General features: G+C 37.2%; 1 protein-coding gene across 12 annotated transcripts in view; it reads left to right on the forward strand.

The window, feature by feature from the left end:
- NRXN1 (neurexin 1) overlaps positions 1 to 13665 on the forward strand; it is a 672391-nt gene that overhangs the window by 265700 nt on the left and 393026 nt on the right. For all 12 annotated transcript variants that reach the window (XM_008630366.1, XM_017730095.1, XM_008630367.1 and 9 more), the window contains 2 exons: positions 2180 to 2618; positions 11571 to 11954. In XM_008630366.1, coding sequence (XP_008628588.1) covers positions 2180 to 2618; positions 11571 to 11954 — 823 coding nt within the window. The remainder of the gene's footprint in view (positions 1 to 2179; positions 2619 to 11570; positions 11955 to 13665) is intronic.

Below are 13665 nucleotides of genomic sequence, written 5' to 3' on the forward strand. Positions count from 1 at the left end.
ATTTGCCTTGCCCTGGAACCTGTTCTTGTTCAGCTCTCATGTTCCTTGTTGGCATACTTACTTTCACTGTTACCAAGCATGATTTAGTTCTAATAAGAGTCCATTTGTTCCTTTTTTATTTATTTCATCCTCTGGCACTGTTTAATCTGCTTTTAGTCTAATCTAGAAAGGTTACCCCCTGTAACTTCTTCAAACGAAGTGGGAGCTATCCAAAATCCTTCTTGATGTAGAAAGAGGTCAATGCTTCATGAGACCAGATACCTCTAAGTAACCTCCCAGATTGCTGGCTTCTTGCTGCATTCCTCTTTGCTCTAAAGTCAGAAAGCCAGCCCAAAGGGATGTCACTTGCATGTGCTTATTCTCCAGTACCATTCTAAACTCCTGTGCACAATCTGTAAAATCTCAGGTATTACGGATGCATTTGATAAATGGAAATATGTTTCCTTACTAAGTAATACTACAGTTTAGTCCAATTCTATTCACTTCTGGTGATTTCAGTTGAAGAACACAACACATTATCTGTGTCTCTATGGCAGAGTAGCATTTCTGCTGTCAGTAATCCACGGTGAGGTTTATCTGTCGTCTTTGGAGACACAGCTCTCATGGGAGCAGTACTGCTTGTACTCAATTCTGAAATAAAATGAAGAAATAGGCTTATTTATTAGCTTTTAGGATACATTTTAATATAGTAGAATAATTCTGGCAAGTCTTATGATGAAATTTGCATTGTGGATAATGATATAATTGGAATGAACACAATTCTTACTGAAAAAAATGTCACTCTATCAATCATTTCCTTTTCTTTTGTCTTGAAACATCAATTTTCAATAGCAGCTATCACTTGTGGGGTATGTCATCTTAGATTGTGTAAGTGCTAGTGCTTTGATTTCTAACAGTAGCACAGCTCTGCTGTTCATCTGCTGTGTTTTCCCCTTACTTGGTGTCAGAGTGGGTTTCACTTGTGTTCAAACTAAATCTCAGAGGAAATTAATCCAGCAGCTCTATCCTAAGTATTCAGTAAGCACTTTCTAACCCCAAATAGAGATGTAAAGTCTAAACCAGTGATGGGTCCCCTGTAGCTCCGAACTACACTACATAGTTGGAACATTGGACCAGGGCCAGATGTGATCTAGTCCTGAATGCTGCAGATCTGTAGATGAACAAGCCTCAGCACAAAGTGCTTGGTTTTGCTGAGCTGTTGCTTTTTCTCCAAATTGCTTTTTAATGTAGGGCTTAACCTTAGAAACACAGAAGAAAGTTTTAGCTTCTGTCGCGATGGTTTTGTATTCAGCCCTTCAGTGGTATTTTAGTTTGAGTCTTTCATTTATCAAACAATTAAAGTATTGACAAAACACTTGTGCACGCCTTTGGTATTGGGGAGCTCACTTTAGCAGCTCTTGTATTATGGATAACTCAGAGACGCAATATGAGAAAATATTAATAAAGAATAGAACCCTGGGAAATGGTTGCATCATGACAGGCTTCTTGGACAAGTTAAAATGTGATTTGAAGCAAGGATATTTGCTACTGAGGTCAATTGGATTTAAAACTAATATTATCTTTCGTTTTTATCAGAAAATTCTTCAGTCAGGGAAAATATGTAAGTTGGGGGGCTTTTTATCCAATTGAACAGGCTCAAAGATTTTTGTCTGTTTTGATCTGTTTTGATATTAGTTTGCCTCTCTTATATAGCTTCATGAATTCCATGAATGCTACTACTCCTCAGCCCCAAGGACAAACTGAAAAGATGTTGAATTATGAAGTGTCTGACCTTGGTATATTTTCTGTACATGAACAGAAGAGTTGAGACAATGACAAAGGATTTAGAGGAAGAAGAAATCTAATACTTCTTTATAATAACGAAATGGCTGTGCAGAAAAGGCTTTTAAGTAATCAAGGCCACACAAGCTAATTTGTAACTCATAGTATAAATTATGTGTAGATTCTTTCAGATTGTTAGAATTAACTGCAGGGATATTTTTAGAGCAACTTTTTTTTGGTTTAATGAAAACAATTATTAAATCATTAGTCAATGAAAATAGTTATTTCATCTAGTTTGTGTGTAAATTATCATATTCATGTTTCATCACCATTATCCCTTAAATAATGTGCCTGAGATTATGTCTCTTTGGTTAAAATGGTCAGGTTTCTCTGAGTAACTTCTCTGCTTTGCTTGCAGGTTGTATATAAAAATAATGATGTCAGGTTGGAGCTGTCTCGACTTGCCAAGCAAGGGGATGCTAAAATGAAGATTCATGGGGTTGTAGCATTTAAATGTGAGAATGTTGCAACCTTAGATCCAATCACATTTGAAACACCAGAGTCTTTCATCTCTCTGCCAAAGTGGAATGCCAAGAAAACAGGCTCAATATCATTTGACTTTCGTACAACTGAGCCAAATGGCCTGATTCTTTTCAGTCACGGGAAACCAAGGCACCAAAAAGATGCCAAACATCCACAGATGGTGAAGGTTGACTTTTTTGCCATTGAGATGCTTGATGGCCACCTCTACCTACTGTTAGACATGGGATCAGGTACTATAAAAATAAAAGCCTTGCAGAAGAAGGTGAATGACGGTGAATGGTACCATGTGGATTTTCAGCGGGATGGGCGGTCAGGTAAGTTCCTTTTGTTAGCATTCAGAATGTTTTTTCTGCTGTGTCTGAGAGAATACTAGGTACATATTGATGTTGCCACAATAAGAGTTGAGCATCATCCAAAAAATAAGGAAAATACAAGAAATCATTACTGTCAGGTACCAGAATACAATTATTTGCTGAGTTAAATATCTTATGGTAACTTTATTGGATAATCAAGTACTTAATCTTGCAAGTAAGTGTGTTGTGTGCTTGAAAAACCAACAGTAATCTCCCTCTGTGCTTGCTTACACCAAATAGCTGAAGTGGCAAGTTTCAAGAATAAAAATAAAGCAAAAAAAGAATTACTGAAAACAATCTCCAACACGGGGAATAGCTGCCCCACAGAAAAAACACAGAGCTTCCAATCATGTCAGCAGATCTCAGCACACTTAAATGATATGCTAATGAATGGCTAACAACACATGTCAGCAGAAATGGAAATATTGACTTGCCACATTCTATCAGTATGATTCATATTCTGGAGTGGTTTACTCAGAAAATGATCTCACCGAAAAGTGGTAAAAATAAAGAATTCATAAACTCTTCCTAATGCTACTGAAATCTACTACGACTTAAAATGGATTTATCCAGTGAAATTGTCAATGTATCAGCTCGTCTCATCTTGAGTACATATCTTGGCTTAAGCAAATAATCAATATACATCAATTTAAGGACAGTTCTTTTCTATGGTGCCTTTTCTGTAGTTCATGCCAAGATCTGGGGAGGAAGGGGGCGGGGAATGTACTGAGTCTGTAACTCAGTCCTGAAGAATTTTCTGATTAATATTAGTATTCAATCTGAAGTTTATATACATTCCAAAAGTGGGTGTTGAAAAATGTAAGCTCCACTTCTTTTGGATTTTGTGGCATTTCCCCCACTTTACTCCTTTGGGTGGCTCCTTTTCCATAGCTTGCATTTATGATTTCTTTGTAAAACTTAGCCCCCAAAAGTCATCATTTTATCACTTAACTTCTTACTACACACAAATCAGATTTCAGATCAGGCAAATCTTAGGTGCAGTTTTAAACTGAAGATTTCAGTCAAATCCATGCTGCAAATCAGACCAAATTCAATTGATATGCACTATGATTATGAAAAATAATTATTTTATTCCTGGACTGTGCAGCTTCAAATTGTAATGGTAGAGACTTTGATTTTCTTATTATAGTATGTCAGTTGCTCATTTACATTTCTTGAGGTTAAATAAACCTACCAAACAAGAACACAGAAACAAAACCCAACCAGACAAAACCAACCAACCAAAAAAAATAAAACCCCTAACCAAACAATAAAACACAACTTCTCAAAATCCTCAATTGGGATTGAATATCCAGCAGTTATATTATTTATACTACAATTTTTATTTCAGACTTTCTTCTTAAGTGTGGTTTCAGTGATTCATATGAGGCAGTAAATCCTGTAATAATCGTGCCTGTGGGACTGCTGAAAGCAAAGTTTATTCTTACATCCAAAGCCAACAGATCTATAAAGGAATGAAATAAATGCATAACAATTGTTTACATTTGAAGATATGTTCTGCCCTTTCATTGCTTCACAAAAAAATGTGATTCACAAGTGACATTAAGAGAGTTTAGGGCATACTTTAATCCTTAAAAACTGTTGAACATCTGCAATATAGAGTAATTTAAGGAAGCAAAACCTGCCTGGTGATCAGGATTGCATATTTTTTTTTTTTTTTAGTAGAATTATAAATAATCTAATTAATCCATCTGATGACTTGCCTGTGATGAAGATGGGTGAAATTTATGTAACCCCCCTGTCACTGTTGAAAACTACTCATAATACCTATTAACTCTAAGACATTGAAGTATTACCAGGAATACTGAATAAAATATGCAGGATTATGGATTGGCAAACTGAATTTTTAGCTGCGATCTGAAACAGAATCCAAGTTTTTCTATTATTCTAATACATACAATAATAGTTTATGGTAGGAGAAGTACCAATAACACTGGCAATGCTTTTGTTTGTCTTAATGATGGTAAGATCCGCTTATTACAGTTATTAGAGAGATGCCTCTGCCTGAATCAAGGTGCAAATGAGACCATGTGCCAAAGTCAATAGTACAGCTTTTATCTAACAGTAAATGTGAGGAGGGAGAGTGATAGAAAGAAAGTAGAGTGGTAGGGAGGACTCAATCCTAGCTGGGCCCTGTCTTCCCTAACCTTATCCCTAGCAACCTGCACAATTTTACTCTATTCCTCCCAATCCACCTGCCCTTGTTTCCGCCTTCTGAAAGCTTCTTTTTTCGCTCTGAGTTTGCTCAGCAGCTCCTTACCCATCCAAGAAGGCCTGCTGGTAATTTTGCCTGATTTCCTCCTTGTCGGGATGCATTGTGTCTGAGCTTGGAGAACGATCCTTGAATACCAGCCAGCATCCTTGGGCCCCTTGGCCCTCCAGGGCTCTTTCCCATTGGGCTCTACTGAGTCTTGAAGAGGCTCTCCTGAAGTCCAGGGCAGTGAGGTTGCTGTGTGCCCTCCTCACTGACCTGAGGATTTCAACCCCCCTCCACCTCGTGGTCGTGTTGAGAATGTTGGTGTGTTTTACCCATGAAGAATAAAATTCACTTTTTTTTACTCTTTCAGGATGCTTTTTGGTTTCTTTTCTCTAGCCCAAGCCAAACATATTGGAAATCACCTGAATATGATTACTTTTCACTAGCTTACCTTTAGAATTTTTATATAATTGAATGAATATACCTTGTATAGAAAAAAAATGTTTTTCTGAGACTTTCTTCTTGCCATTGATAGCATATTTCCCTAGCAATCAAGCAAAAAGGAAGAGATTCTTCTGTTAATGAATAAGTAGCTCAAATAAACTGTAATTTTTTTTTTTTCTTTAAATTAAGTTTGGTGTCTTGCAACCTTTTGCTCCTGGCCTTCAAATCCAATGCAGAGTGGTTCCCTCTGATAGTAGAATGCTGTGACACTTCTCAAGGAGCTTTGCTAATTTCCTTGACTTTCATATTAGCTGGCTCAGCAAGTATTAGACTTATTTCTCATTCTTTACTCTCTTCCAGACTCTCAGTCACAGTGAGCATCCACTCTAAACTACTGACTTTGCCTTTGCTTGTCTGGGATTGCAGTGGAGGCAGGAGGGAGATGTAAGGAATGAGAACACATTTTTAAATTGTCATCATCCAGGCCCCATTCGCTAGTAATTCTGCCAATCCACTCAGATTTTGAGAGATACAGAAAGAGGGAAGAGATGGTGTCTTTTAATTTCATTTTGCTGAAAGACCTTTTGACATTTCCACCCTAGAATCCCATTCTGTTGCCTATAAGACTTGCTCTGAGTGCTTCCTTACCTAAAAAGATGATCATTGGTAGAAAATGTAGCTCCTGAGACCATATTTAGTTGACATTTAAGGATTAGGAAAAGAAAGATATTCATAAGATATTCTCCTCTGGTCCATCTTTCTTGCTAGGTGTGCAGCAGTGCTACCAGCTGCTGTGTCCCAAGTTTCCTCACAGTACTCCTGAATTATATGTCCTGAATTCCTGGGAAGGACTGGGGCTTCATAGCTGTTTCACAGGTGTCCTGTCTCGGCCATGAGCTGCCTGCTGTGGTCACAGTCCTCATCACAGCTATTGTGTTTTAGCACACAAGATGTATTTAGAATTAATACCTTGCTCTGCTTTTTCAATGTTTTGTAATAAGCAAATGCTTTTTATCAGCACAAAAAGCCACGTCAGGTAAGCAGAGAGATCAGAACAGTTGTAGTAGCTGCATTTAAAATCTTCATATTTAACTGATCAGGAGAGAGATGAGGTTTAGAAATATGATTTAGTTTCTTATACACAGTCTTAGGAAAAAGTAAATTGCTGAGATAATGAATATGATTGGAGAGGCTCATTAAGTCATACCTAAGGGAAATGTTTGTCTGTTCTGCTCTTAGCAGTACTGCCAACCCTGCAGAAAAAAAAGAATTAGGAAAAAAAAAAAAACAAACCACAAACCCAAACGAAATAAAACACAATCATAATGCAGCTGTAAAGGTCTTTGCTCAGAGTGTTTCTTGTAACACGGCAGGGATAGGTTTAATAACTGTTTTCTGAGACTTAAGTATTCTTTAAATTCTTTTTTCCATATGCAAGGGTAACCATGCAAATATTTTTTTGCTGAAACACCATTCATCCTTTGGAAATTACCATTACATAGTGAACTCAGGGAGGAAACTTACTGTTCTTGTCAACCTCCAATTGTGTAGGGCAGTGTAAAACAGAATGTATCAGAGTCTATTCATAGGTAGGAAGCATTTAAGGGCTGAGTCACTGAAATTTTGAACTAAAGTTAGAGTTTCAGCTTGAACACCAGAAATTATTTCTTGAGTATATAATTAGACCTTAACTATAATCAGTATCTCCCTGTAAGTAGTGCTTTGTTGATATCCATTACATGTATTATTGTTGCAGGCTCTTTTTTTTTTTCACATGTACCCTTCTTTTTATTACTTCCCACATCTTTTTAACCTTTTAAGAGCAGCCAGATTTACACGTTCCTATTTCAACAAATGTTTATAGTTTTCATATTTGGGAGAACGGGTTTATATTGCATTTTAAGGAAAATTCTTTCAACGATCTGCAGCTTCCTTGGCTGATCTGCATCTTTCTCCAAGTCCAAGATTAAACTTAACCAGCACTCAGCCAAGTGGTACAGTAGGCTTCTCTGTAATCTCCAGTGTATTTCCCATTTTTTTCCCATATGTGTTTTATTGTTGACTTATGTTGTTGACTCATCCTTTGAAGGACTGCTCACTAATCAGTTATCCTTTAAGTCAATAATTCTTGCTGAAAGCCATAATTTCATTAGTTTATTTCTCAAACTGCTTTTCCAATACAGAAAGAAGTTTCTGAATGTTAAATTGCACTGTGTTCTCAGGTGGAATGCTGTGGAATCAAAGGACCTATAGGTCATTACAGGAGCCTTAAATTTATGTCTAATTTCTGGAGATAAGAAATACTACTTGCTTTTAGAATCTGAAGCTGGATCATGAATTCCCAGACTAAATAAGTCACCCCACCCCTTCTTTTTCTCCTTTCAGGCTGGACAAACCACATGCTATCATCATTCTTCTATTTCTTTCTTATTCTGATAGAAATACAGATAATATTTCCAAATTTGAGTCTTAAAAATCTCTGTATGGAAGCTGCTTGTTTCCTGGCAGGCATTTATGGCTCTTTTCGAAGAAATGGTATCACTGCTGATCTGGTGCTGGGTGCTGTTATGCAAAGAGGGAACTTTAAGATGGTTCTTACTCCAGAGATGTTACAATTTAAGGTTATAGTTTTCTCTCTCTCTTGAACAGCCAGTGCTCTTCTGAATCTGCTGCTTCCTCATATCTGTTGTCTCTAGGTTATTTTGTTAAACGAGATATGTCCAATTCTTTCGTCTTATCAAATTTTAAAATTCTGTCTTGACAATGATGTTGCAGTACCTTTACAGGGAAATTTATTAACCCTTTATGTGCTGGCCACATAAGGCATTTGCATGCTCCATTGGTTTCCCTTTCTTCCTCTATGGAAAGTGATGTCTCTTCACATTTGTAAGCAGAAACATCTGAATGGATTGGAGTACACTGGTGATTTGACAAAACTATTCCTTTTAATGTGCCTATAATTCTCAGGGAGCGTAGAATTGAAGTCTATCAAAGGAGGTGTGCACCACAGTCCCCAATTTCTGTGGTAGCTTCTGCCATTGTCATGAGGTCCAATTTGAGACATTTTCAGTTGAACTCAGAAAGTTTCCCTCAACAAAGATAACAGGCTTTAAAAAAAAAAAAAAAAACCCCCAAAAACAAAAAAACCCCACCAACAAACCACAGGAAAACAAACAAACCCAAACCCCTGCAATAAATGAGCAAAAAAATCCCTCCCCCAAAACCTCACCAAGATGAAACAACACATGCTACCTCTGTCTCATCTCTGGATGCACTGTGAATGCAAAGGTGTTAATGGAACCACTGTTTATTTCCTGTAAGCCTATGTTCTATAAACTTGAGTTCTGCATTTTGTAGTAGGATACATAAAAGGCTCTGTAATTTCTGCTTTTTTTTGGAATATTTTTATATTCCCTTATTTTACTGGGATTTTTTTTCATTAGTGTTTACAAAGCAATTAGTGAGTAAAGTTTGCATTGTGTGTCAGAGATACATAAAAGGTACTCTGGATCTCACCAGCAGTGATGGCTAGGTGGTTGCCTGTTATGTTTTTCTACCCATAGTCATTAGATGTTATGATCACACTAAGGTTTCAGAGGACTTCTCATACGGAGTATTTTATGGGGTCTCATTTCTTGGGAAGGTAAAAAGTTCATTTCTTTAAGAAGCTGTTGACATCTACTCAAAATAATACTTAAGCTCTCTTCAGGGTAATCCTCTATGACATAGAGAAGAAAAATTTCCTGTTTCAGTCTATCACTTTACCATAATTCACAGTCACCAGTTCCCCTTATCATTCACCTTCCTAAGCCTTCTGTGCTTGCAAACTTTCCACTTGGAACAGAGTGTCACCTATATTGGCAGAGATTTATCTGTCTTTTTCTGTGAGCTGAAAGTAATCAAGATGTAGTAAATTTTTATTTTTTAATAGAAAAGTAGTTCCAGGAGTCTTCATTAATGTCTTGAAAATATAAATGTCTTTGTCCAGCAGAAAGTGGCACTGTTCACGTGTTGGAGCTTGCTGTTGGAGGTTGCAGCTGAGTTAACTTGTGTGGGTGCACAAGTGGGTGCTGCCTGAACGTAGGTTTAGAGCATTTGGTCTTAAATTAGCCTGTACATCAACAGATGGGAAAAGGCAACAATAGCAGTAAGAAACATTGCGAGGACAAGGACGATTTATATTTACAGCATCTCTAATGTTTATGAAGAAGAAAAGATCTGTTGCCTGTTAGCCATCCTTCCTGATCCCTAGGATGCTCTCTGAAATGTCTCTCTTGGTTTGACAGGTCATTCACAGGTGTCCTTGTTTGACGCAGCTGATTAATCAAATCAAACCTCAAAATGTTTGTGTTTGCATGCCTAAGGTCAAGCCTATAGCGAGCGCTCCATATGAGTGCCAAGTTCTGCTTCTAGAAGCTGAGAAGTAACAACAAATTTTTAGAGTTAGCAAAACATAATCATCTTATCAGTTTTAAACAGATGGGAGTTTGGAAGGAAAAGTGTCTTGTTTCAGCATGCCTATTTCTTACTTTCTTGGAAGTTCACTTTTATATCTATGTGATTATTCAACTGAGACAGAAAACATTTCTTATAGTCTATAAAAGGGAAAACTGACCGCATCCTCATTCTTTAAACTTATAAAGATGCAAAAATGCTAAGCAAACCTTTGTTTTATCTTGTTAGTTCTCTTCTGATAGTAGGGAGACTGTGGTATCCAGCGCTTCTGAAATCCATATGTCTCAAGTCTCACATGGGAGTTGGACCTCCTGAGACCTTTATACCAAAGAGCTTTTACTAATGATCCAAATTCTTTAGATATTCATTCTGTCCAAGTTGTTGAAGTTAGCCTATTGAACCAACAAAAGAACAGAAAAAATATAGCTTCTACAGGGTCCATTGGTAAAAGAGAAGCCTAAACTTTAGGCTGTACCCAAGTCATAGGATGATCTTTTTCTGTCCTGCCTTTGTTTGCTTAAAACTCACATTTTAGTAATGTATGCTGTGTAAAGTGTGAATTTCTTCTTATGCACAACTCCTACCATGGTGGGAGCCTTTTTGGTAATCAGTGTTATTTTCTGGAATCTGTTTCAGACCAACAGTGGAGATGGTGAATCATGTTCACTTTGTATATATATGTATGATAAATTCATTGTGGTAAATGGGATTCTTCAGTGTCTTGTCACCATTAATACACTTTCCATGTTAAGTCCAGTGTTGCATGATGATGACTGGTACATTATGACAATTTGGTGACCTATATAATATTTGGATTTATATTTTGTTTGCTTTTGTGCCCACGTAGAGTGATAAGGAATCACTTCTGTGAAGATCTACATGAAGATTTTTTTCCAAGTGATTTTACTTAGAAATAAATTTAAAATTGGTTGACATAAGTGTGCTCTGTGACTGTATGTACTAATTTTTTTTCTGTTTATTCAAATTGTTAGTGTTGCATACCTCATTATTTTAAACAAAGTATCACCAAAAAAGGATCTTTGCAGTTGAATACAGTTTCTTTGTGCAGACACTTTATAAAAAGAGATTTCTATTTTAGTTTCAATTTTGTTTATTTAATTTTTAGACTTAAATGGAAAATATATTTCTGATATCCTGAAGGTCCATATACATCATCTCTCCCTCTTATTGTAACATGCACACATCTTGAGATAAGTTTCAGAGGCATTGATTTTCCCTCTAGGAGCCCATCACTTCCTTTTTAATGATTGCCTGCCTGGCAGCTGATGAGAGCATTTTCCTTCTACACTTAAAGAAAAAAAATCTTATCCAAAGCCCACTGAAAGTGGTGAGAGTCTTTTAAAATACTGTGTCTTTGGGCCCAAACCAAAGACTCAGATTTGCCTCCCAGGTTTCAACCCCATCTGTAATGCTTTGAAACACATGAGGGAGTGAAGATTTTGCTGTTGTTGTTGTTGCACAATGAGGATATTTCTGAAAATAACTCTGAACTGCATTTCCCCTGCACCTATGAGATTGGTAAGGTGATTTTGACTGGGGTTTTCCATATTGTGATCGTACAGTGTTGTGCATAAAGGTTTTTACATCATTAATTTCCTGGCTACGTTGCAATTAAAATAGTGAAGTTTATCTATGATTCTATAGCTGTATGAATAAAATACCTCTGCTTCACTTATAGCTGTTTGACAGGAGCTAATGTGACATGTAGATGAACGAGAAAAAAAAAGTACCAAAGTCAAATCTCTTGAAAATCACACATTTTATTGTCTTTACAGGGACGATATCTGTGAACACGTTACGTACTCCATATACTGCACCAGGGGAAAGTGAAATCCTTGACTTGGATGATGACTTGTATCTTGGAGGCTTACCAGAAAATAAAGCAGGCCTGGTCTTCCCAACAGAGGTGTGGACAGCACTCCTCAATTATGGATACGTCGGCTGCATTAGAGATTTATTTATTGATGGTCAAAGCAAAGATATTCGACAGATGGCTGAAATTCAAAGCACAGCTGGAGTAAAACCCTCATGCTCAAGAGAAACTGCAAAACCTTGCCTTAGCAACCCCTGTAAAAACAATGGTGTGTGCAGGGATGGGTGGAACAGATATGTGTGTGATTGCTCTGGCACGGGGTACCTTGGCAGATCATGCGAAAGAGGTAGGTTCCATGAGATGACTGCACTTCTATTTTTATGTTAAAAAAAAAAAGCACAAGCATAAAATAAATAAATTCCTGTACAATGATTAAAAATGGTAAATTATCATTAACTGTCCTGAGGCAAAAAAAGCATCCTTGATTTCCCTTGATGTGAGGTGGAGCCCTGCTGTAGACTTCAAGAAGTAACTCTAGAGGAAAGATCTTAGGGGAGACTCTAAAGTGCATTTGTGTCTCATCATACATTGCTGAGTTCTGAAAAGCTTTGTGAAAGCAATTTTAAATATTATTGCATTGCTAAATGGTCACATTCCAGTTCCAAACAGTAGTCTTGTTCTCTGCTTATTTATGTCAATATCAGTATATGAATAAATTCACTTTTGAATTCCACAGTGTCGCTTAAATCCATGGCCAGAACTTCATCCATGAGTCAAAGCAGAAGAGTCAGTAGGAATTAACATTTGTACTTATCTCTTTTTGAAAAGATCCTAGTACCCAAGGAAACTGCCTGTATTTATCTAAAATCTCTGAGTATTCCTCTTACCTAGAAAAGGTAACAGTGAAGTTGAGAAACTCCATTTATTTAATTGAAAAGCTGGATAGCATCGAGGAAGGCAGATGTTGAGGTTAGTTAATAAATAGAAAACCCTGTAATTTATTTAAAATTGCAGAGTGTGCTGATAAAAGATTTTAATGTAAGTACGTAAATGATAAAAAGATTTTAGTTAATATTTTAGTTTTTTATTTTTAATCTTATGGAACTAGAAAGTGTTTCAATGCCAGGAGTTGTATTTTTCATCTCCCATTTGACACAGCAGTTTCTTCATATTGTCTTCAGCCTGAAATCTAAACCTAAAATTTATTGGCTGAAAATGTAAGTTCTTTTCATCTAGTTTGATTAATTTTTCCAGTTAGTCAGATGAAACGAAAATGTATTCTTTAGAAATAAAACCCCAATGAATGTTTTAAGTTGTATGTCAGTAGATATGTGCATTTATGTAGTATAGGTCCTTGCATATTATCAGCATTTGCACGTAGATTCTCAGATCCTTCTGTGTGGTTTTTCTGTCTTATTTTTTGACTATTTATGCCTTTGGCTCATGGCCAGCTGTTCTGAGCTCTCCAGACTGTTGTTCCTGGTGGAGTGGAGCTGGCAGAGGGATAACGGAGCTGCCTGATGCATCCTCGCAGCCCTCGGTTAACCATGGCTGGTGTACCACCCTGTGGCCAAACTCTCCTATTACAGAGGGGAACAAGCAAAAGCCGGGTTTGCTTTTTTTTTTTTATTTCCACTGAAAAGCCAGGAAACATGTGCCTTAGAGACACAAACACAGCAGATCTGCAAAGAGCTGAGAGCAGGCTTCATCACAGCAATTTCCCGTGCACATATTGGACAGGTGTTGATGTTTTATAGAGAAACCTCTGCTTTTTTTACTTCCCGTGCCTTATTTTCAAGCATTATCCAGTTTAAGGCTTCATTTTCCCAGAGCATTCCCCTGGTGGGAATGGTGGTACTGGAGTGGTGATGCTGGCTCCTCTACAACAACGTTTGATTTTTGTCCAGCAGAAATATGTGTGGCACTTCAGCTGTATGAGATCATTTCCTGCTCTTGGGTTTCCCTCTCCAGAGGGAACTGTGCTGAAAGGAGATGTCTTCTCAGTAATATTCATATCCCAAGTGGTCATGCATTAATAAGATTATAGCTTTTGGGAT

Source organism: Corvus brachyrhynchos, unplaced genomic scaffold, assembly GCF_000691975.1.
Source record: "Corvus brachyrhynchos isolate BGI_N302 unplaced genomic scaffold, ASM69197v1 scaffold101, whole genome shotgun sequence".
Classification (NCBI taxonomy): domain Eukaryota; kingdom Metazoa; phylum Chordata; class Aves; order Passeriformes; family Corvidae; genus Corvus; species Corvus brachyrhynchos.